Source organism: Antrostomus carolinensis, unplaced genomic scaffold (assembly GCF_000700745.2).
Source record: "Antrostomus carolinensis isolate BGI_N321 unplaced genomic scaffold, ASM70074v2 scaffold1359, whole genome shotgun sequence".
Classification (NCBI taxonomy): Eukaryota; Metazoa; Chordata; class Aves; order Caprimulgiformes; family Caprimulgidae; genus Antrostomus; species Antrostomus carolinensis.
In genome coordinates, this window is record NW_010337608.1 from 46,105 (window position 1) to 67,215 (window position 21,111).

The 21,111-nt window shown below is 38.3% G+C and overlaps 1 protein-coding gene across 1 annotated transcript in view; it reads left to right on the forward strand.

Moving 5' to 3' along the window:
- Positions 1–19,817, forward strand: part of LOC104520160 (F-actin-uncapping protein LRRC16A) — a gene marked incomplete at its 3' end in the record, with an annotated part of 64,967 nt that extends 45,150 nt beyond the window's left edge. Inside the window, exons 17-23 of the mRNA XM_029086790.1 lie at positions 2,868–2,949; positions 4,264–4,363; positions 4,451–4,505; positions 10,120–10,292; positions 12,625–12,693; positions 17,384–17,477; positions 19,719–19,817. Coding sequence (XP_028942623.1) covers positions 2,868–2,949; positions 4,264–4,363; positions 4,451–4,505; positions 10,120–10,292; positions 12,625–12,693; positions 17,384–17,477; positions 19,719–19,817 — 672 coding nt within the window. The remainder of the gene's footprint in view (positions 1–2,867; positions 2,950–4,263; positions 4,364–4,450; positions 4,506–10,119; positions 10,293–12,624; positions 12,694–17,383; positions 17,478–19,718) is intronic.
- Positions 19,818–21,111: the final 1,294 nt, after the last annotated feature.

Sequence of the window (21,111 nt, forward strand, 5' to 3'; positions counted from 1 at the left end):
CTTTCGTTAAATAACCCCCAGGATGGTATACAGAGGAGCCCTTTGAGGGGTGGTTAGCAGTATTGGACACCAAAGCACAAGTGGTCATGGCCAACTCTTGTGACAGAAAGGAAGGAAACATGCCCAACTCGTGGTGTTGTGTTCCTGGTCCCTCCAAACTGACAGCACTTCCTTAGATCCTTCTCTTAACATTTTTTCACATCACTGAGCTTTACCCATTCTCATGTGCTTTGGGAAGAAGTTATGCTTCTACCAGCAGGGATGTTGACGTGCTCAGGAGCTGGGAGTACTCTGGGGGCCCAGCACCGCAAGGGTTCTGCTGCACCTCACCCTGACCCTCTGTGAGTTGGGCAGGGTAATCTGCACCCAGAAACAGAGCTGTGGGAAGCTCAAAGCCAGTGACCTGCACTACTCCCAGTTCCTGCAAGCACATGCTGTTAGGAGGCTGTTAAGCTGATACTTCAGCTTTGCCCTCCTCTTTCCTAAATCAGGCAAGCTGTATTCAACTATGGAAGGATAAATCTCTCTTATTCCTTCCCTCTCACACCACTTTTCATTTGCTCCCATAATTTTCTGGTATATTAACTCCAAGCTTAATCATTTTATATTGCTTGTTTGGTTGGTTTTTTATTATTTTTACTATGAAAATTACATTTTTATTTCTACCTGCTCAGCACTGATGTATTTCACTCTTTTCCCTTCTGCTTCCCTTAGCTTGGTCACTGTGTAAGTACCCTCCATGCTTTACCTTAATTGTTAAATCAGTAAGCAGCTTTGTTTGCCCTTCCCATATTGGTGCCTCATAGCTTTGAACACGCTTGGCATTTGTAATTGTTGAAGGGTTATTCTTCATTTTCTGAATAAGAGCATGTATTTGTAATCTCAGAAGTATGTCATATAGGAGATGTTGCGGAGAGTTTTTTTTTCAGTATCACAGTCCATGATGGTGAATAGCCCTTCAATAATCTCAGCTTTTATATATCAATATATGTAATTTCAATACAGTTGCAATAAATTCTGATCCTAAAAGTCAAGTTGTTATCATCACCCTCAGATGAAATAGATATCACCATTTATACAAATGAAATATTTGTGTATTTAAGATTTTGAATATAGAGTTATTGGTACAAGATTGAAAACTGCTTCTGAAAAATTATCCACTTCAGCCCTCAAAGTATATATAGCATGAGCATTTGGATTCTATTGTGAGTATGATTTCAGTGTGTGGTACTTTTATGATACCAACAACCAATCCAAGACCAGTTCCATACATTCTGCAATAACAGATGTTGACACTCTGTTTAAAATAGTTGTCTTGTGGTGGGCCATGCTGAGAGAGCAGCACAAAGCAAAACTGAATGATTTTGGCATTTATACAGCAAATACTACAAACGCTCTTACAAAAATAAAGTTGAGTTAAAATTGTACCACTTCTGGCCCTAATAGAGACTTTAATCTAACAACTTCTTGAGAGGATGGAGTTTTATGCAGAAGAGGAAAGGTTTCTTGTGTTCTATATCTCTTACACTTCCAGATGTGACTTATTTGGATGTTGTCTTTAACCACCACTGTTTTTGAAATGCTCAGGTCAAGTTGTTGAGCTGCTTGTTAACCAATCACATATCTCAAACTTTCTAAAAAGTGCCAAATCAAGTCTTTATTGAAAAATGCTTCTGAAGGCATTTGTGGTTTCTTAATTATAGCATGAATGAAAGAGACTATTCACAGTCTCTTTATATCAGCAGGTAAATTTAGGATATTCAGCCAAGTAAGTTGACTAAGTAGACAGGGGGTGAAAAGGCTATTTCATGTTTGAAAGAGCTTTTATATATGTGTATATATATATATATTTATTTTTTTTTTTAAGCAGGGAAAGTGACAATGGAAAATACAAAAATAGAATTTTTGTAGAACCTTAGAACCTTTTCCCTGTTTTGCTTAGATCTTTTTCTGGAGGGTTTTTATAAAGTGAACTTTATATAGTTTGTGTAGCTGCAAGAAATAAGAAAATACTTTTGCTTCTTTGAAAAAAAAAAAGTTGCATTGTTTACTTCAGTAGCATTAGTAAATAAGTGTGTAAGTTTTAGAAACTTTGATTATTAATCTTGATGTTTTCCCCTAGGCCACTTCATTATTTTTTTCATTAAATCCTGAAATTTATTTTATATTCATTTAATATTTCAAATTAAAGGCATTTTTGTTATTGTTGCTGGTTTTCTATTTTATGCCTATTTTTAAATTAAGAGTAAGGTAAATTACTGATTTCTCTTATTTATGGTCTTTTGTGGACATTTTACAGTTGGATTATTTAAATTTTGTTTTCATTGACAGAGAAACTTTTGTTTTTTTTCCTTTTAATTTGCTACTCATCTGTCATCTGGGCACCCTAGCATTGTGCTAAGAGCTGAAAGAAGATGCTCACTATAAGCCTTGTCTGTAGTGGAATGCAAGGGTGACAGTGTTGCATGCTTATAGGCTGGTCTAAGTTTATTTTTGTGTTGGAAATGTCCTGCCATTTCATGTCAAGAACCTGCACCAAAGTCCTGCAGTCACTGCCTGGCATGAGTGTTAAAGGATTTGTTGTGTCTGCACTATTTAAATATTTCCTCGATTTAACTACTGAGACTAGTTTTAAGAGAAAGGAAAGAGAGTCCGTTTTCTCATTTATATGCAAATAGCGAGAGCAGAGGATGGGAATAGTAGGGATGTGTGTATAGGCTGTCACGTTGATGGCTGTAACTTCTGTTGCTCTTGTTTTTGCTGCTGGTAGTTAGTGCCTTCTGTATTCACAAAGCTCCTATCACTGTTTTCTGTGTGATCTTGAAACCGTAACTAGTTTGTAAAAATGGATGATGTTTTGTCTCTAGTTAAGATCGGGAGGTGCCCAAGTCTTGGAAGGATGCATAGCAGAAATACACAATATCACCAGCCTAGATATTTCAGACAATGGTAAGTACCCAGAACAGGAGTGGAGGGTCATGCAAGTCCAGAATCTGAGAAACGCTTTTTTTTTTCAGCTCACACTGTAATCAAGGTTGGTCATTCTTGCTTTATGATTATTGCCTGTATTGGTTATGGAAATGTCTCAGGTGAAGAACTCTTATATAAGAAATGTTTATAGACTAACTGTACCCTTAGAAGTTTATATTGGTTGAGATGAATGTAACACAGCGGAATAAATTGATGGCAGCAAGTGTCATATTAGATCTAGAGGAAGGTGAGTTTAAGTACAAAGGGATGAGAAACTAAATGAGAAATGAAAGTGTACTGAAAGAACAAAGGGCCCAGATACACAATGAAGCTGAGGTCATGATACTGAAGAAGCGAGAGGGACATTCGGAGCAAACTATCAACCACCTTCATGTCAGGGGAGGCCTGTTTGAGTCTTTGGAAAAGTTTTGGACTATTTGTGCTTTGGAGGCTCTGCGCATCCTAGCTGGGAATACCAGCTGGCTTCTCATCTTCCAAACTCAAATTGCAGATTTGCTGCATTTGCCCCTTTGACAGCCAAATGCAGGAGTATTTTAGAAAGAGATTCCCAGTACAGTTGAAGGCCCAAGAAAGGTAGGATGGATGGGCAGGTGGAAAGCTTTGGGAGCTACTGGCTCAGCCCAATTTTGTAAGAAGATTAATTGTTATAAATAAAGATATTTGAAATCTGAATTACCTTGAGGATCTAGATCCTAAATAATTGTAATCTGACTCGTGGACTCTTGAAATACACCACTAGTTTGGGAATACAGTACTACAGCAAGTTATTTTTCTTACCCAGTAGAATAAAATGTGGCTTGTTTTTCAGGTCATTTTATTTGTAGCCTGTTATGTTAGCCTTTTTGCAGTTGAAGCCTTTGAGACCTTGTTGGTAGACAACTCTACTAAGACTAAATAACAATTAGTGTGATCTCAAAACTCTCAAAAGGAACTTCAAACTCTGCCTGACAATGCGAGGAACTACCCTTGGGTGGTTGGACTATGGATAAGGGACTACGTTTCTCTTCTGTGTTTCTGAGAGGTGCCTTCAGTGGCTGATTAGGATGGAGATTTAGAGGGCTTATTTTAGAGAAAGGATTCATTCTCATAGGAAAACAGAAGCAAAAAAGACAAAAGTATTTAAAAACAGAAGAATGGAAAATTTTCTAGAGCTCTTGGAAATGAGTACACTGATACAGTTACGTGAATGAACATAGTGTTAATAATCGGACCCTGTCTGGGTTTTTTTGTGAAAATGTTTTTTAATTCTTAATCTAATCTAATTCTTTACAGGCCTAGAATCTGACCTCTCAACCCTTGTAGTCTGGCTTAGTAAAAACCGATCGATAAGACACTTGGCATTAGGCAAAAACTTTAACAACATGAAATCCAAGTAAGGCTTTTCTTTCTTTTAAATAACAAGAGAATGGATGAGGCGAAGTTGCTGATTTCATCATCTTCCTAACTTTTCTTCCCTCAGAAATCTCACTCCAGTACTTGATAATTTAGTTCAGATGATTCAAGACGAAGATTCAGTGAGTATCTTTCTGCCTACTATCATCATGTGTATTTGTACCCTCACAGCCTATTTCTGTTAATTTTCTTCACTCTGTTAATTTGCTGCATAAGATTTGACCGTGATCCTACACAGGCACAACCAACATTTTGGTTTTTATTTTTTCAAATAGTAATTTGGATTATGTGTAGCATGTAGGTAAGTGTTTCTTAGAATAGTCTTAGGATCTGTGTTTGATGAAAAATATTCATTCTAAACAGGTGGATGTGCTTAACCTAGTTGCTTCAGGTCTAAATTATACAGCCCTGTAGGCACACATTTTCAAAACTTTTGTGTCCTGATAGGAGATCACAATGGTAGTGTTCTCTGGGTGATGATACTCCTTCAATAACAGAATTTTAATTTTTCATTTTTTTTAATTAATATAATGCACTATATCCTGGTAGCCGTTCTGGGGTATTAGCACTTTTTTTGCTTAACAAAATGCAAAGTCACTGCAGTGATCTCCCAGAACTCCCTTTGCCTTCAAAATATGCAAATAAACTGTTCACTATGCTGTTTTTTACTTCTAGGACATTAATCACAGGAGCAGTTTCATAAAACCTTTTCAGAGTGCCTTACTGGGATCCTTGCCCCCTTTCTTAAGTTTCCACCCTCTCTCCTGATTCTGAAAGACTTTTGTGGTTGGATTTGTAGTCTTGTCTTGACATGGAATCCTAGTTTTAGCTGTAAGGGTGCTTTTAAAATGTGCATCTTAAGGGTGCATCTTAAGATGCTCTGTTAATCTCATGCCTTTCAATCTTTATTCATCTATTTTTAGTCCTTCCTTTCTCCTTCATTCCCTATACAAGTAACAAGCAAGCTCTGCTTTCCTCATTCTCCAGAAATAGCTGACTGTAGACTTCAGTTGTCTAAACATCTGCTATTCCTTTTGTCTTTATTGTCTCACCTCCAAGTTCATGGTCTCCACACTAACTGCTTTCTTATTTTCTCCTCCCATCTGTGTCTGCACCCTGCAATTGAGAGGAGCAGTTTTCACCAGGGTTTCCAATGTCTCCTTCCATACAAGGTCATTAGACCTGTGTTCTATGTTCATCTTTTCTTACTGCTTAGTTGTATTTGAATTGATTTGTTAAACTAGTCCTCTCTCCTCTTTGTGTCCTCTTAATTGGGATTAGTGCTACTGTTTGAGGTTTTTTTTTCTTTATTCTTTGCCTACCTCCTCACCTTAATCTTTAAAATATGGGATGTCAGTGTGACACAGTGAAGTGCTGCATATGTCCCTTCCAATCCCTAATATTCTGTGATTCTGTGATACAGATACCAGTATTCTAATTGAGTTAGCACCTGTAATGAAAGCAGTAGGTCCTTGTTTGCACAAGTCAGATGGAGCATCATGCTAACTAAGAAGCATATTGATAGATCTCTCTATTACTTCTTGTACCAGACTAGCCTTTTCATTTTGCAGTGTATGACCACCTGCTTCTACTCTGTCTCCAAAGGGAATAGTGCAGGGCTATCTTCCCCTTCTCTCCTTTTTCTGTTGATACCATACTGAGGAGTGGTATCATTTCATCAGATAGCACCTGCTTCTTCTCTTTGGACATTTGCTTAATCTTTCACAGCTATCCTGAAGACTGTTAGGTCAAACCAGATTAATCACAAGCAAATGTAATTTAGCATATTTTTTCTCTATTTCCTTCATCCCTTTGCTCAGTTGCAGGTGAACATTTCTTCCCACTCAGGCCATATCCTAAAACACTTCTTCAACACACTCTATGCATCCTTTCAGTATTGAAACCATCGTCTCACACATGCTGTTGTGGTATTTTTTCCTATTTATATGACTGTCCTGTTCATATTATCTGTTTGCAAGAATAAAACCACTGACTTCCACCTTATTGTCTCTATTAAGTGTTACAACCTTCTGTTTATCTTTCCTGACTTCTGTTTTTGAAGCTTTCAGGACAGAGAAAATGTAGGTGCTAAATTGTGGATGTATCATTCTCACAGCTGTCCCTCCCTTGCATCATCAGTTTCAACTTCTTATGCTCCTTTTCTTTTCAGCTCATAGGCAATGTCAGCCATTGTTCCACTTTCTGCCTTTGCCACAATCCAGTGGTCAAATGTGCTCCTGTCATTCTTACTCCCTCTTTCCTGAGCTAACCTGCACAACACACCCTGTAGTCTCATCCTGTTTACAGTGTTACAATGAAATAATCCACCAAAAATTTATTTTATGTAGGTACTTAAAATAACTGTCTCTCCTTCATGTCAGGCATTAACCTGTGGGTTACGGCATGTGATCCTGTTGGTGTTAACCTGTCTCTTCTCTCTCCATGTTTTAATTGTCTTCAGTGAAGGAATCTTGTTTATTTCTGTTTCATCAGGTGCTAAAAATCAATCTGAAGCATCTCTTAGCAACTAAAGAGTTGGGGATATAGACTCTGTAGCACCATGGGAAAAGCATGTGTTGCACATAGCTGAATGGTCCTCACTCTACCTTGAGATAGTACAATGCTTACAAAATTATTTTAAGTTTCTAGTTATTTCAGTTTGGTTTTGAATCCTGAATGAGGTGGTCCTTGTTCTGCCATTACTATGCATTTACTGTCACAGGACATTAAAAAGTACGGGTGGAGCTGGAGAGACCAGAGTATGAAGTTGCCCACAGCATATGTATTGTCTGCAGGATGGTACAGTTTAGGGACCATGCATTATCTGCATGGAAAGCTGAAGCAAGAGGCTTTAATCTAAAACAGTCATCTGCCAAATGCTTCTTCGTAACTTTATACACATTTCAAATAGATCTGCTGCTGTGTTAATATAAGTCATGAGTGAAATGGTGTAAACAATCAATACTTTGGTTTTATGACTGTAAAAATACAGCTACACAAATGTAATTCTACACAATTTAAAAGCAGTTGTAATAATCTAAACAGCAAAATTTCCCAGGTGTTTAATAGACAAGAATGTAATATTTAGATTTGGTTTTGGTTTTATTTGTTTTTTTGACTTTTTAAGTAGTTGCTGTACTGTGTAGGCTATAACAATATATTCTTACTAGTATTGCAGGAAGTGTCTGAAGCTGTATGCTTACCGTGCCATTTCTTTTCTTCTTGCAAAAATAGATGGTACTTACACTGCAGGTACAGTGTGCCATTACTCAGAGTGGTAGTCAGCCCTGCTTGGGTGCAGAGAATTACTACAGTGCTGAATATCTTTAATTCTTAGGTTGGTGTTTGTTGGAGAATTGACCTTTTGAGGGTTTTTACAGCATTTTTATTCATAGGACAAATTTAGCTTGATTTAATCTTAAATGTTTTTCATCAGGAGTATGACAAAATCAATGAATACAATCATACAGTTTCTAATTCTATTTTTTAAGAATTCCTCTTCCTTAATAAGATTGTATTAAGACATTTTGACTGTATTGACGTATCTGTTTTCTGCAGCAGGGACGCTGAAGAGCTTATCAGACTTCTGTTTTCTCAATATCCAGCTAAAAGTATTAAGTTGCTAGAAGTAGTGAGTGTTTGTAGGCTATGTAGAGTATTGCCCCTGTTTGTGGGGGATTTGGTTTTGGTGAGGGTTTTTTTTTGTTGTTTCATTGGGTTTTTTTAAGGTACTGGTCGGATAATTTAATGAACGTTTAGCAGCCTGTACATTTAATCCTACAGAGTTATGTTCTGATTGTAGTTTGCATTCAAGGAACCAAGTGAGTCCAGAGTTGTTTGCTTTTTGCTCATTGAATAAATGATGAGAGTAGCTGTACAAGAAAACTGGCAGTTCATCCACATCAAAGATGCTGCTAATATAGCAGGTGCTTTACTGTGCTATATGCATATTTTGTATGTGGTAGTAGTGATGTATAGCTGCCAATCCCTGCAGAACACAGTGCAGAAGCGTTTTCAATCATGTACTATTTTGTCAGAGTATTGGAATGCAAGAGGTGAGAAATCCTTTCCTGGGAGGATATTTGAGGTTTAGAAAAATTGGTATGTGGGAAGGGAGCACTTCCAGCTAAGTAAATTGAATGACCCTTTCTAAAGTGGCACATGAGGAACAGGAGAAAGTTCACTCTCACAAGCTTAGTGGCGATTTTGTCTGAGAGCTGAGCAATGCTGCTTTTCTGGGAGTCTGTCACAGGAGGTCTTCTCAAACTTGTGCCAAGAGCTCTAAATGCCATTCTAATGTGATGCTAATATTCTTTAGGGTACATAATGTAATAAAACGGGGAAGCACAGACAGATTAAGGGCATTAACATAGTAATTTAATAACTTCCATTTAAAATGAAACCAGCATGTGACTTGTGTTACTGTTAGACTTTCTAATTGTAAAACTGCTGTGCCTCCAAATTTTTATGCATTTCCTCATTTCTAAGTGCATTTTTTATTGTTGCAAGCTTTTTGGTTGTTTCTGTAATCCAGTGGTGTCTGGGGGCTAGAGTCCCAGTGTATAGTAGGTACCATGCAGCATTTTGGACCCTGGAAGGCGGGCCCAGTTCAGCCGGTTTATTTATATTAATCTAAGCTTTGAGCATCTAATGTAGGTGCCACAGGTCATCCTTACCAGACGTTGATTTTCCCATACTGGCAATTTGTAGATTTTAGGCTTCTGAAATTCACCCTCCAACGCACGCCTGTGTGGGTCTATAATGACAATACGCTCCTCTGTGTTGAACTCACACTTCAGCAAGGGAACTGTTTTGTGGAGTTCTAGTACATCAGCAAAGACAAATTACGATTTTAGGAGCTGTAATACCTCTGCAAAGCACGGTGCTAGATAGACTGTAGTTCCTGAGCTCCCGATGCTGAGTCTTGGGACACAGAATGGAGGAAATACATGCATTTTTAAAAGAATTTTTCTTAAGGTTTAGAGTGTGACTTGCAGGAGCGCAGTAAAGAAGCTTCAGTTTAACATAGTTTATATGTTAAAAAAAAAGTTACATAAAGATACTGCAATCACAGGTGTTGGAACACCACTGTGAGTAATACGCATTGACATACTCATTTTACTAGATACTCTTCTTAATTTCGGACTTGCTACAGTTTTCTGCCTCTTTCATCCCAAATGTCTGTGCCCTTAATTGAAGGAACAGATAGGCAAAATCACTCCTAAAGTTGAAGTAGCATAATAAAACAGTTTAAAGGAATTGTTTTTGTTTTAACAATGTCTCAGATCCTAATTTGCCCTTGAATGAAGCTCTCGGTCTGAGGGAGAGGAGATATTTTTATTTCTCACTGACAGGGATGCATGCAGGTTAAGCAAAACCCGCTGGACACTAGAGGCTGTCTTGTGAAGCTTGTTGTTACTGTCTTACCTCTTTTCAGGTTCCCACTGTATTATGTACTTAATAGGACACAAGAAACTGGAGATACTGTCACTTAATATTTTTTTTTCTCAGGGTGTTGCAACTTAAACTGTATGTGTATATGTGTTTGACATCTCTGCTCTAAGTTGTTGATTCCCAATTTATCATGTGTTGTAGGATCTGCAGCAAACGCAGAAACTCTTTGATGCTTACTGCTGTCTCCAAGAGTTTGGGGAACTTGTAACTTCTTTTGGTTGATGTTTGAGAAATGAGTGCATTATCAACTGCTGTTATCAGTGCCTTTTCTGTGTTCCACAGCCTCTGCAGTCATTGTCCCTCGCAGATTCTAAGCTGAAGACTGAGGTCACCATCATTATTAATGCCTTGGGCAGCAATACTTCTCTTACAAAAGTGGATATTAGTGGAAATGCTATGGGAGATATGGGAGCAAAGATGCTGGCAAAAGCCCTGCAGATAAACACCAAGCTCAGGTAAGGGAAAAGTATTTGCAGTAAAAGATAGACTGGCTTAGTAATACTGAAGTTCTTGGCTTATTCTCAGGCTGTTTCTCTTCAGAACCCTTCTAGATATAGCCAGATATAGATATAGATTCTCAGGCTTTTTTTTTTCTTTTTTTTTAAACAAAACAACCAAACAACCAAAAAAAAACCCAAATCAAAAACAAACAAGAGAAGGAAATTGTCTCTGTAAAAACATTTCCATAACTGAAACTGGAGAACATTACTTTTTCTAAATTTAAACAGGAAGACCTCTTGTTGGAACAAGAGAGCTCTAAATTTCCTAGAATCATAGGAAAACAATTATAGCTCTTGTTATAGAGCTCTATATGTCACCTAATCCAATATCCTTCTCAAAGCAAGGCCAACTTTAAAGCTGTCAGGTTGCTCAGGGCCTTGTCCAGGCAGGTTTTGAAGATTTCCAAGTACCGGAATTCCAAAGTGTCTCTGGGATCCCTGTTCCAGTTCTTAGCCACTCTCTTCTGCTCTCTCTTTTTCTACTGGAGGCATCCCAGCAGAAAAAATTGTGGTACTTCAGTGAGAAACTAAATTATTCTTTGTCTTCTGGAGTATCAGCTTATAGAAGAACTAAGAGCATGTGGAATTCAGAATGGGTAGCAGCATGGGCTATCCCTCCTTCCACTCTCCCCTGCCTATAGTGCTGATGGGTCTTGGCATCTCTTCTCTGTAACTTCATCCACCCGACAACTTCACTGCTTTTTAGCACATGTCTGGCACTGATGGCTTGAGAGTATCACTTTTTTTCTATCTAATATGTGATTAGCAAATGGTAAAACCTTCAATCAGCACCAATCTGGTTGGGGACCTGTAAATATGTCACCATCATCAGGAGAGCTAATCCTCACCTCCTCTCTTGTCAGACTGTGCAGATGAACCTTCCTCAGTGTATTGTCTATGTGAAGAGACTACTTTGTGCTTGGTCTCCAAGCATTTGTTCCCTGTATGATAAGAAACCCCAGAACAATCCTGGCTATTTTGTTTAGAAGCAGGGATCCTGGTCTTTGTGTTGTTATGCCCAAACTGAATATTGAAAGAGTCACAAAAACACTGGAGAGGTGGCTTAGGTTACTAAATATATTAACCTGAAATGACCACGGTATCTGAAGAAATAAAGCCTTGATGGCTGTCAGGATGGCAGACTGAAATGCTCTACAGTACATAATGTCACCAAAGTCTGTGGTGTGATTACAAACTGAATAATGCAATGGTAACTGGCTCTGCTTAAAATCTTCTAAAATCCCATCCAAGTAGAAATATAAACAGACTTTCCAATGACAAAAATAGCCAAGATTTGTCTCTCAGCATACCTGATCTTTGCAGAGTGGGTGTAGAATCTCTCTTCCTCTCTTCCTTTCCTTCATCTTTCTATATAAAAAGCAAAGGGAGAATTCCGCAACAGCAGAAGGGTGTCAATACCTGTGAAACCCTGCCATCTATCTTCCCCCCCCCCCCTTTAACACCATAAATCTTTGTTTGGTTCTGTGCCTTTTTTTTTTCTTTTTTTTTTTTTAAAGAACAGCTACAACTAGTGCTCTTGGCCAAGCAGAATTTATCCGCTTGACTATCTCTTCTGACTGCTAATGAGATCTTTGAACATGTGTTCACAAATTGCCAAGCAGTCTGCTTGAGTGGTCTAAATTGAGGGAGGAGGGGGAAGGCTTGATCACCATTATCACTATTGTGTATTCAAAAGAGCTGCAGTTTATGCACCTACCCTAATAGTTTATACTAGCAGCTAGTTATGTTGCATGTGGAATCATAGGAACTGTGTGATGAGCTAGTACAGGGTTGAATATACAATAGCCTGCAAATTTTGACCACCAATCGCCATTAATTTTTTAAATACCTTTTTCTGTAACTGTAGTCATATAGCCTGTGTAGAACAGAGATTGATCACTTAACTGCAGTTTTCTTGTTTTTCAGTGTGGGTTTGCAAAGCAGTCGTTTAAACTTTTTTTTTTTTTGTCATTCCTGGAAAAAGCTGGAATTTTATCTCCAAGTCTTTCTATTAACTGTATTTTAGAAAAAGCTATGTTTTTATGTTAATGATGGAAAATATAGTACAAAATCCCCTTTAAAGAAAGGCAAACCGAATTTTTATACTGTCTTTGTGCCTAACTTCTGTCATTTTAAGGTTTTAGCATATAACTAAAGACAGGTTTTTAAAATGTTTCCATTTTGAACATACAGCACTGTGTTACTTCAATATGCAAAGTTTCAGTATGGATTTATTTGTTGGCTCTTGTTTAACTTATTTTGTTTTCTTCTCCCCCTCATCTCTCAGAACTGTAATATGGGACAAGAATAACATCACTGCACAGGGCTTTCAGGACATAGCTGTGGCACTGGAAAAGTAAGTTCTCGAGCAACTGCATGCCTGATGAAGAGGCTAAAGACTTAGATCCTGAATGATCTGAGCAGCTGCAGTTCTCAGCACAGTCAATATGATTTGAAGATGCTGAGTGCTCTCAATTTTAAGCATCAGTGTGCTTAATGTAAAGGAAGATGTGTGACTTCACGTTCTTGAAAAGGATGGGAAAAGGCTCTGTGGCTCTTTCACCCATACTCTGCTATCAGCATTAAGGCCATTGAGTACCTCTGTTAGCATTACTATTCTGAATTTGAGAATATTTTCCCTTTTCTTCATTCTCTTGTGTTGATAGCATGCAGAAATTCTATTCTAGTCAGTGAATGAAGCTGTATATAATAACAGAAAATTACTGAAGCATGCCTTTGTGGTCTGGCTTTTTTTTCTTTCCCCCAGCAAGTTGGAACTAATAGTGATGATCTCAGGAACTCTAGTTGTTCATTGTAATTGCTGTGGTCTGGGTAATTTTGCTTCCCTGAGTTTACTCACAGTTGCAGCCGTTACCCACGATAGATGCTAAATGACTTTCATCTCTCTCCATCTCCATCACATTTCTTTATATGTTATTATTACTTTTCTTAAGAGGGAAAAATTAGAGATTTAAATTAAGCAGCAGTTACAGTTGTTTCATGTCATTAAACCCCTCTGAGAGGAGCTAAGGCCCTCTTTAGAAGGTGAAGGTAATGTACAATTACAATTGCTAGTTTCTAGACAAGACGTGTTGCAAAACAGGATAACTACTTAGGGGAACATCTTAAACCTCAGAGGAGTCAGGAGGCTAGAGCTTATGAAGTTACTTGTTTCCTGAAACTGTTGTAGTTTATATACTTGGTTTCAAAATCAATTCAGTTGCACTGATGGGGGAAATTATATAAATGATGTATAATTAACCAAATCATCTTGGAGTGATTCTATTGATAGTGAATAATAATTTGCAAAGGTTATTTGTCAGCTTGCAGACATTTCTCTTTTAGAGAGCAATAGCATGTACATTTATGAGAAAGTCTAGCAGAAAAGATAATACACTTATTTTCTGGTTAGCATCAACTTTACTTTTCTGTTCTGAAATGCTTGGGTAAGTAAATAGAACAGAAGGGGAAATCCTAAGGCAAAAGTAAATCATCCAAGCAGAAAAAAAAAAGAAAAGCTACAGATAATTGTGTGACATCGCACTTTGTTGAGGCAACATCTCAGTTATTCAGCTTGGAAGCTGAGGTCATTTTATGTCTCCTCTAACATTTTAGAATTGTTAAAACCATTGATAATATCACAAACTAAGCCACAAGCAACAAAGATTTAAACTTGCAAGAGATGGACTGTCAATACTGGCTGAAAACAGTTAGCCTTTAAACAATCCATCTCAAAGACATGTTGAGAACATCCTGCACCATATGTTTCCTAAATACATGAAACCATAAATATTCTGTAGGAAAGAATTGTTGCTCAAAATGGAATTAAATATACTGAAGATGCTTGGGGGTATGTGTGTTGTGTGTGTTGTTTTCAATTTGTTCTTAAGAAAAATAGTCATATAGTGAACAACAAAAAAGAAGAAATCTAGGCTCTCATAGTGAGATGAGGAGGCTGAGGAGAATTGGGAGAGATGGTAACAGACTTTAAAATAGGGTGAAGTAATCTGAAGATTGGTTTTTTCCCCCTCCTCTCAGCTTTTCTTCATCTCTTAAAACTGTGTAAAAATGTTGTTCCTGCAAGGGAATTCCAGGAGCTTGACTGTTGTTGCCCCGAGGGTGTCCCAAGCCAGCTGATGTGAGATGCTGAGAGGATCTTCTGTAGAGTCCAGTACAGGTGTCAGTTCAGGAGAGCATTTGAGAGCAGTGGGCATCCTGTGCAGCCTGGCTGTTAAACAGGGTTTTGTATCTCAGTAATTTTGATCTGAAAGTAAGCATGTGCTTGTGTGCTTTGTAGCCTAGACTCCACTGTGTTGTAGAACTGCACAGTATTGTCCCATATTAATTTCTAGATTATTTTTTTCCCCTACATGGACAGACTGAAGAAATTCACATACCTGCAAAACAGATTCTTATTCATGTTTTTAAAAAAGTAGGCAGTAAAGTCATTACTCTGCAGCAGAGAGTGTATGTCATGAATGGAGCAGAAGTTACTACAAGGGAAATAACGTGTGATGAAATGGAGGACTGTTCTCACCCGTGCTGTATGTAGAGAGAGACAAAGGAGGTTCTTGAGACATCTTTTCCAGTCTCTGAACACCCCTCCCAAATTTAACTTCCTTTAAATATAGGTATTTTGCTGAGAGTGTTAATGTGTTATGAAACTACTGGATTATTAAGTTGGTAGAGAAATGTACTCTATTACAAGTGACAAGTGGAGTGTTCATAAAAAGAATGGAGGGATATTTTAGGCTTCAAAGGAAACAGAGAAAAATGAAGTGTGAAGATAAATGCTGCTCTGATGTTCAAAGTGAAAAGTGAGATTTAAATTCTTGATTTTTTTTTTTGCCCCTAAGAGCTGGATAATTCTTAGATGAAAATAAATTACCATTCCAATACAATGTTTTCTGTCTGGAAGGAAACCAAGTACAGATCTTTCCTTAGGGTAGTGATTTTTTAAAGTTCTGCCTCTGTGATTGTGTCCGTGGGGTCTCCTTGCCTCTCATTTTACTCCCTTCCTCTGTGTGTGTATCTGTGTGTGTGAGAGAGGGTGTACTAAGCCTTTGACTAAACTGAATGTAGCATATAATTGCTAGCACGAGAGCTGGCAATTTTAGATTTCAATGAATGTGATATATTAAATGTCAAACAGCTGCAGAGATCCTTCAAAATCTACCTTTGTTTCTTTTTAACTAAATAAATACCCCACCTGCCAGCTAGTAGTCAGGCAATCACCAGTCTGTAATTATTATCTGTCTTTGAGCTCAGTACCTTTGACATTTAAAAATTGTCCCCATGCTGGTGGACAGCCAATTATTCACTATTTAGTATTACATGAGGACACATAACGGGATCTGTAATAGCAGGCATAGTGCGGCAGATGAAGAAATGACCAACACCGAGATGTCTTCAGGCATCAGCACTTTACTGAAACTTTGCACAGCTTATACATCCTTTTTTCCTCCAGCAGGCCCAAGCATGCGGCACTCTTTCACTTTTGATTTGTTGCCCCTTATCACACACGCGTCTGAACAATTGACATGATTGGGTAAATCCACCTGTTGACGAGCCATTCTTTTACTTCTGACTGGTTACTAATTACAGCTCACAAACCATCCTTATCTTCTCATACACATTCCTTCTTGTTTTACTTTTCACTCAAGGTCAGGAATTAATTGCTCAAGGATGAGGCCACCTGCAGCTTCAGCACCAACAGGCATAGTACTTTTGAAGGATAAGACAACTAGAAAGAAAAGTTAATTTTCTGGCTGTGATGCAGTGGGCAGCTGGACACTGTGGAAGGGCAGCAACCTTGCTGACTCTGCCACTGACAGCTATACATCAGCATGTTTACATTGGGGAAGAAACATAGAAGTCTTCCATTATCATTTAGGTAAAGGTTTGGGTAGTATCAATGAGGAATAGGTGTGTTTGGTAGTTCAGAAGTCCACTGTCCTTCAGAGAGTGGTGTTTCATGTGGCTAAGCCAATGGTGGGAGAGGAAGTGAAAGAACCTTGGAGAGAACCTTGAAGTTTCACAGTAGTTAAGGAGTCTGCTGTTGGAGTTAGTGCATTTAGTGAGGAGTGGGTCCATTGAAGTCAATAGAGTTGACTCAATTGAAATTGCCGACTTTAAAGTGCTCAAAAATAGAGAACTCCAACCATATTTATGAAACTCTGAATGGAACAGAAACAGACAGTTAGTGGGATGTTTGCAGACAGCTGAAGGAGGAGGAAGAGATGTTTGCAGGAAATTAAGGCTAGTTGAAAACAGGCAGAATAATTTCCAGATTTTTAAATTAATTTTTCATTTTTTCAAATCTGAAGGTGTGTGGACATCTCACAGCATATAGAGTTTTAGGTTTAACTGTGTCATGCTGGCCAAGTTGTGTTCTCAAGGGTTCAAATACAATTTTGTGTCAAGACCAAAACCCTATCTTTATTATCATGTTGCAGCAGATGGACAAAGCTATGCAAATATTTTGCAAATAACTAAAATGCAGGGAGCAATTGTTTGCATAAAGCAATGTGGAGATGTTTTTTCAGCTTTCATTGAAAGTTCAGCAACTGTCTTAAATTCTTGTAAACACAAGAAGTTACCAAATACTAAATTTTCAAAACGCAGTTTCTTAGCAGCCATCTATCTGTTACTGAATATTTCCATTTAGACTTAGATCTGCTAGAATTGCCAGCAGGCACTGACACTCCCTGTTCTGATACAGGAAAAAGTAATCCAACTCTGTGTGCAAAGGTATAGAGGACAGCTAGGCCTTTAATTGACAGCCACTGAGCACTGCCTGCTTAATTGCATTTTGTGCTTTCTAAAGTCTCCTCCTCTTATCTAATGGCAAAGAAGAACTGGCAGCAAAAAGGCACGTGCATGCCTCCAGTTAGTTCACTTACAAATGTGAAAAATACTTTCTTACTGTCTTCCACAGACAAGCTAGATGCATCTCATTTCTCCCTTCTAGTTTATTGTTCATAAAGAGATACAGTAATTAGGTTAACTTTTACTATTAAAAAATCTTTCCTTTTACTTTTCTTTAGGAATTACACTTTGAGATTCATGCCTATACCGATGAATGATGCTTCCCAAGCACTCAAAACAAACCCTGAGAAAACAGAAGAGGCACTGCAAAAGGTATTGCATATACCATCAATGAACAGAAATCACTAAAAATAAAGCAATAATTTTAGGTGGCTGTGATTATGCTTGACTGAGTAAGAATTCTAGACTAGATTCATTGATGGTTTGATTTGCATGGACATATACATGATAATCAAGTGCTGCAGGAGCATGTAAGGCTTTTTCTTGGTTGCAGTAGAGGGTGATGGAACGCAGTGGTGTAGTATCAAAAAGTCCTAACTAAATAAGAGCAAGCTAGACTTTGTCTTGCTGTATGCATAACTATGAAAGGGAGAGTTAGAAACTGACATGTTTGCTACATATGTGCTTTTGCATATTTCCATGTGCATAGAATTATTGGTACGTGTTTTTTATTTTGGCATAAAAAGTGCAGAGCTGTACAAGAGAAAGGATGCTCTTTAATTTGGGGGAGGATAAAAACATTTACTGCTTGTGTTTTATATTGTACATATAAAATTCACACACTCTGTTGCCCTAAATAAGCAACTGCACCAACATGTTCTTTTGGATGAAACATTGTTGACAATATCTGTAGCTGTTCCACTTGCATGAGTTAAAAACTCCCAGCTGAGCTTTAATACAGTAAATCTTGCGAGCTCCAAATGAGCCTCCTGCTCAATCAGGTAGCATACAGTTCAGATCTCTTTAATGAGTAGTTTTTCTTCAGCCAGGGGAAGGTCATAAAAACCTTTTAAGTAGTTCTTACAGAAAACTGTGATTAAAAAGCAAATGTCTATGATCCTTATTAGTAAAGAAGTTTTCAATAGTGATTCTCACAAGGAAAAGTGCTGGTAGTTAGTGCCTTTTTTTGATGCGTTAAAATTATCTAAATTCTGCTTTAAAAAATCTGAGTAATAGGGGACAGTCATATTTCTTCTCGTTTAATGTAATTGTAGATAGGTTCATATCTAGAATGATAGAAAATACTGTGAAGCTTCTGGCCACAGGAATCTCAATTCTATGTGTTAATTAGGCATTATGTACAAAGAGCATTTTCTTTTATTCATTTGAAAATTGCTGAAATTGTTTGACCACGAGTTTGTTTTAACATATGTGGTTCAGGCTTTCTTTACACAACACAAGGAAGTTTTCTTCAAGAAAAGATAAAGGTGTCTGGAGTGGTGCTGTGAACACAGCTATTGCCATGCACACAGGAACGCCTGCTCACACGGACTGAGCTGTTGTGCCCAGTGCAGGGACACCTGAACTGACTGACTAGATGTCTCGGGTGTTCCGTAAGCTTCAGCACACCACAGCTTGAATACAGTGAGTGCTCCTGGCCCTGGTCCAGCACCAGATGGACGCAGTACCTAACCTCCTGAGCTCTGGTATCTCTGCAGCACACTTTACTTACAGTGTGGGCAAACTAGATAAACTCTGCATTACTGTGGGGCATGGTCAGGCTGTTCCAGTTCGTGCTGCTGATGCAGGCTTAGGGGTGACCATCAGTCCCTATTAGTCTCCGCCTCACAGCCTGCTGGCCACTCCACCCATCCTTTTCTCCTCTTCCTTTCAGACCAGATCCATTCATTTTTTATGAACCCTAAACAGTTTACTAGTAGGATTTTTTGACTTGACTGAGTTTGATAGAGCTTGATAGAGCTCGGTTATGTCCTATTAAGCTGGCCCGATGGTAGGTGTTTACTGCTGGTGAAAGTTGTGATGGGCTGTGACCAGCAGCTGTGGGTAGGAGTCATTTGCCTTTTGAAGAGTGCTTGTGTACTGCTTAGACTTAAGTAACTTTTGAACTGAGGATCCTGTACGAGTTAGGTGCTTTTATTTATCTTAGGTGCTAGTTATTTTATCTTCCTTCCAGACCATAGTGCTATTTAAATCTGTGTCTTTGCAGGAGGCTGAATGAATCTAAAAGAAATTGACTATCTTGTGTCATCATGGTCTCTACAACAACACTTTATGGACAGAGTCCCTTTAAATATTTCTCAAACCTGGATCTACCCCTTTGTCAGCATAATTTACTAAATTGTTTCAAAGACTAATTTGGAAAGCACTGGTATAAACACAGTGTCTAATGATGTTTCACTAGTCAGTGAGTGAATGCATATTGGCCAATGTGATTATTAAGCACTGAGACACACAGAATGAGGTTTGCAGATGACAAATAAATACTTAGGCAGTCTTTCTTGTCAGTCTCAGTTTCTAATACAGCAGTAATATTGAAAGTCAATTACAATGTGGAGAGCCAAATCAGTTCCCTAATCTGGATTTGTTTTTTAGATAGAAAACTACTTGCTTCGTAATCATGAGACCAGGAAGTACCTACAGGAGCAGGCGTATCGGCTGCAGCAAGGCATTGTCACTAGTACCACTCAGCAGGTGAGAACTTGTTCCTTACTGGTACTTCTTGGTGTCTAACAACTGCCTGGGGACAGAGTTCTCTCTGATTCTGCCAGAATAGCTTAATCAGTAAGTGTCTTGTGGGTGATACTTAATTTCACAAGAAATAATAATTATCAATAATAATATTTTTGGAAGGGAAAAAACTTCTGTGAGAGGGAGGTGTTATGTATAGTAGTACCGTGTAGAGAAAGACCTGAGCTATTTGGGAGTAAACTTGGAACCTTGAATAGTTTAGTTTATTCGTGCTCAGGAGTCTGACTTCTCAGCAGGCTCTCATCAGTGTGACAAGCTTAATCACAAGGCTGTGCCAGTTCTGCTGTCTGAGTCAGTTCCAGTCTCTCTGCCTGGCTCTGAGCAACCATGGAAACATGCCCTTAGGTACCACCAGAGCAAATAGCCTGAGAGAGTTAGTCATCATCTGCCTCACAGCTTCATAACTGTGGTGTCATGGGGAGGTTTACTTAGAGGGAGGGAGCAAAGGAAGGTAGAAGTCTTCTGTGCTCTTTATAGTCTGGACAGCTGAAAAGGCTTCCTGTCTAACACAGCCCAAAATACTGCTTGCAGCTAGGAAGCTTTTCTGTTTTGTCAACCATTACCAGGTTTCCTAAATGCCATGTGTTGTTCTGGGTTGGTTTGTTGGTTTTTTTTTTTTATCCTTTCTCTTGAGAGGACTACAAGCATTTTCTGTGGTAGCTCACCATTCTCCAGTACACCACAGAAGCAAGGTGGTGTAAGCAGAATAAAACTTGTCACAGCCTTTGTTTTAAATTTACTTCCATGTTTGTTTGCACCAGTTGTGTTCCCATGCAAATGGGAGATTCCAGCAAACAGGAGGAGAATATCTGTTTTGCTCTTCAGCCCAGTCAACGAAATTTCTCCTTCTTTTTTTTTTGGGGGGGGGGAGGGGGAAATCTTAATTCAAAGTGGCCTTTTTCTACCTGTGTCATTAAAATTTAATGGGACATAGTTTTATTACTAGAACCTGAAATTATACTGTAACCTCTCGGCAGAGAAGGTAGTATGTGGAAATGTATTGGCACTGAAAAGTGCAAAAGCAGCATCTCTTTATTTTATTTTAGTAATTTATCTGTTCCAGTGCCACCCTTTTTTCCCATGTTAATAATCTCCATATGAATTAAGTTTAAATCTTTTTATAGCTTGGTGGTTTTAGTGTTGCTTTTCTCCAACAACCACACATGCATCAGGTTTCAGTAAATGTAATTGTTATTTTGAAAGTAGAGTAAAATTACTCATTTCTATATTAAAGTTT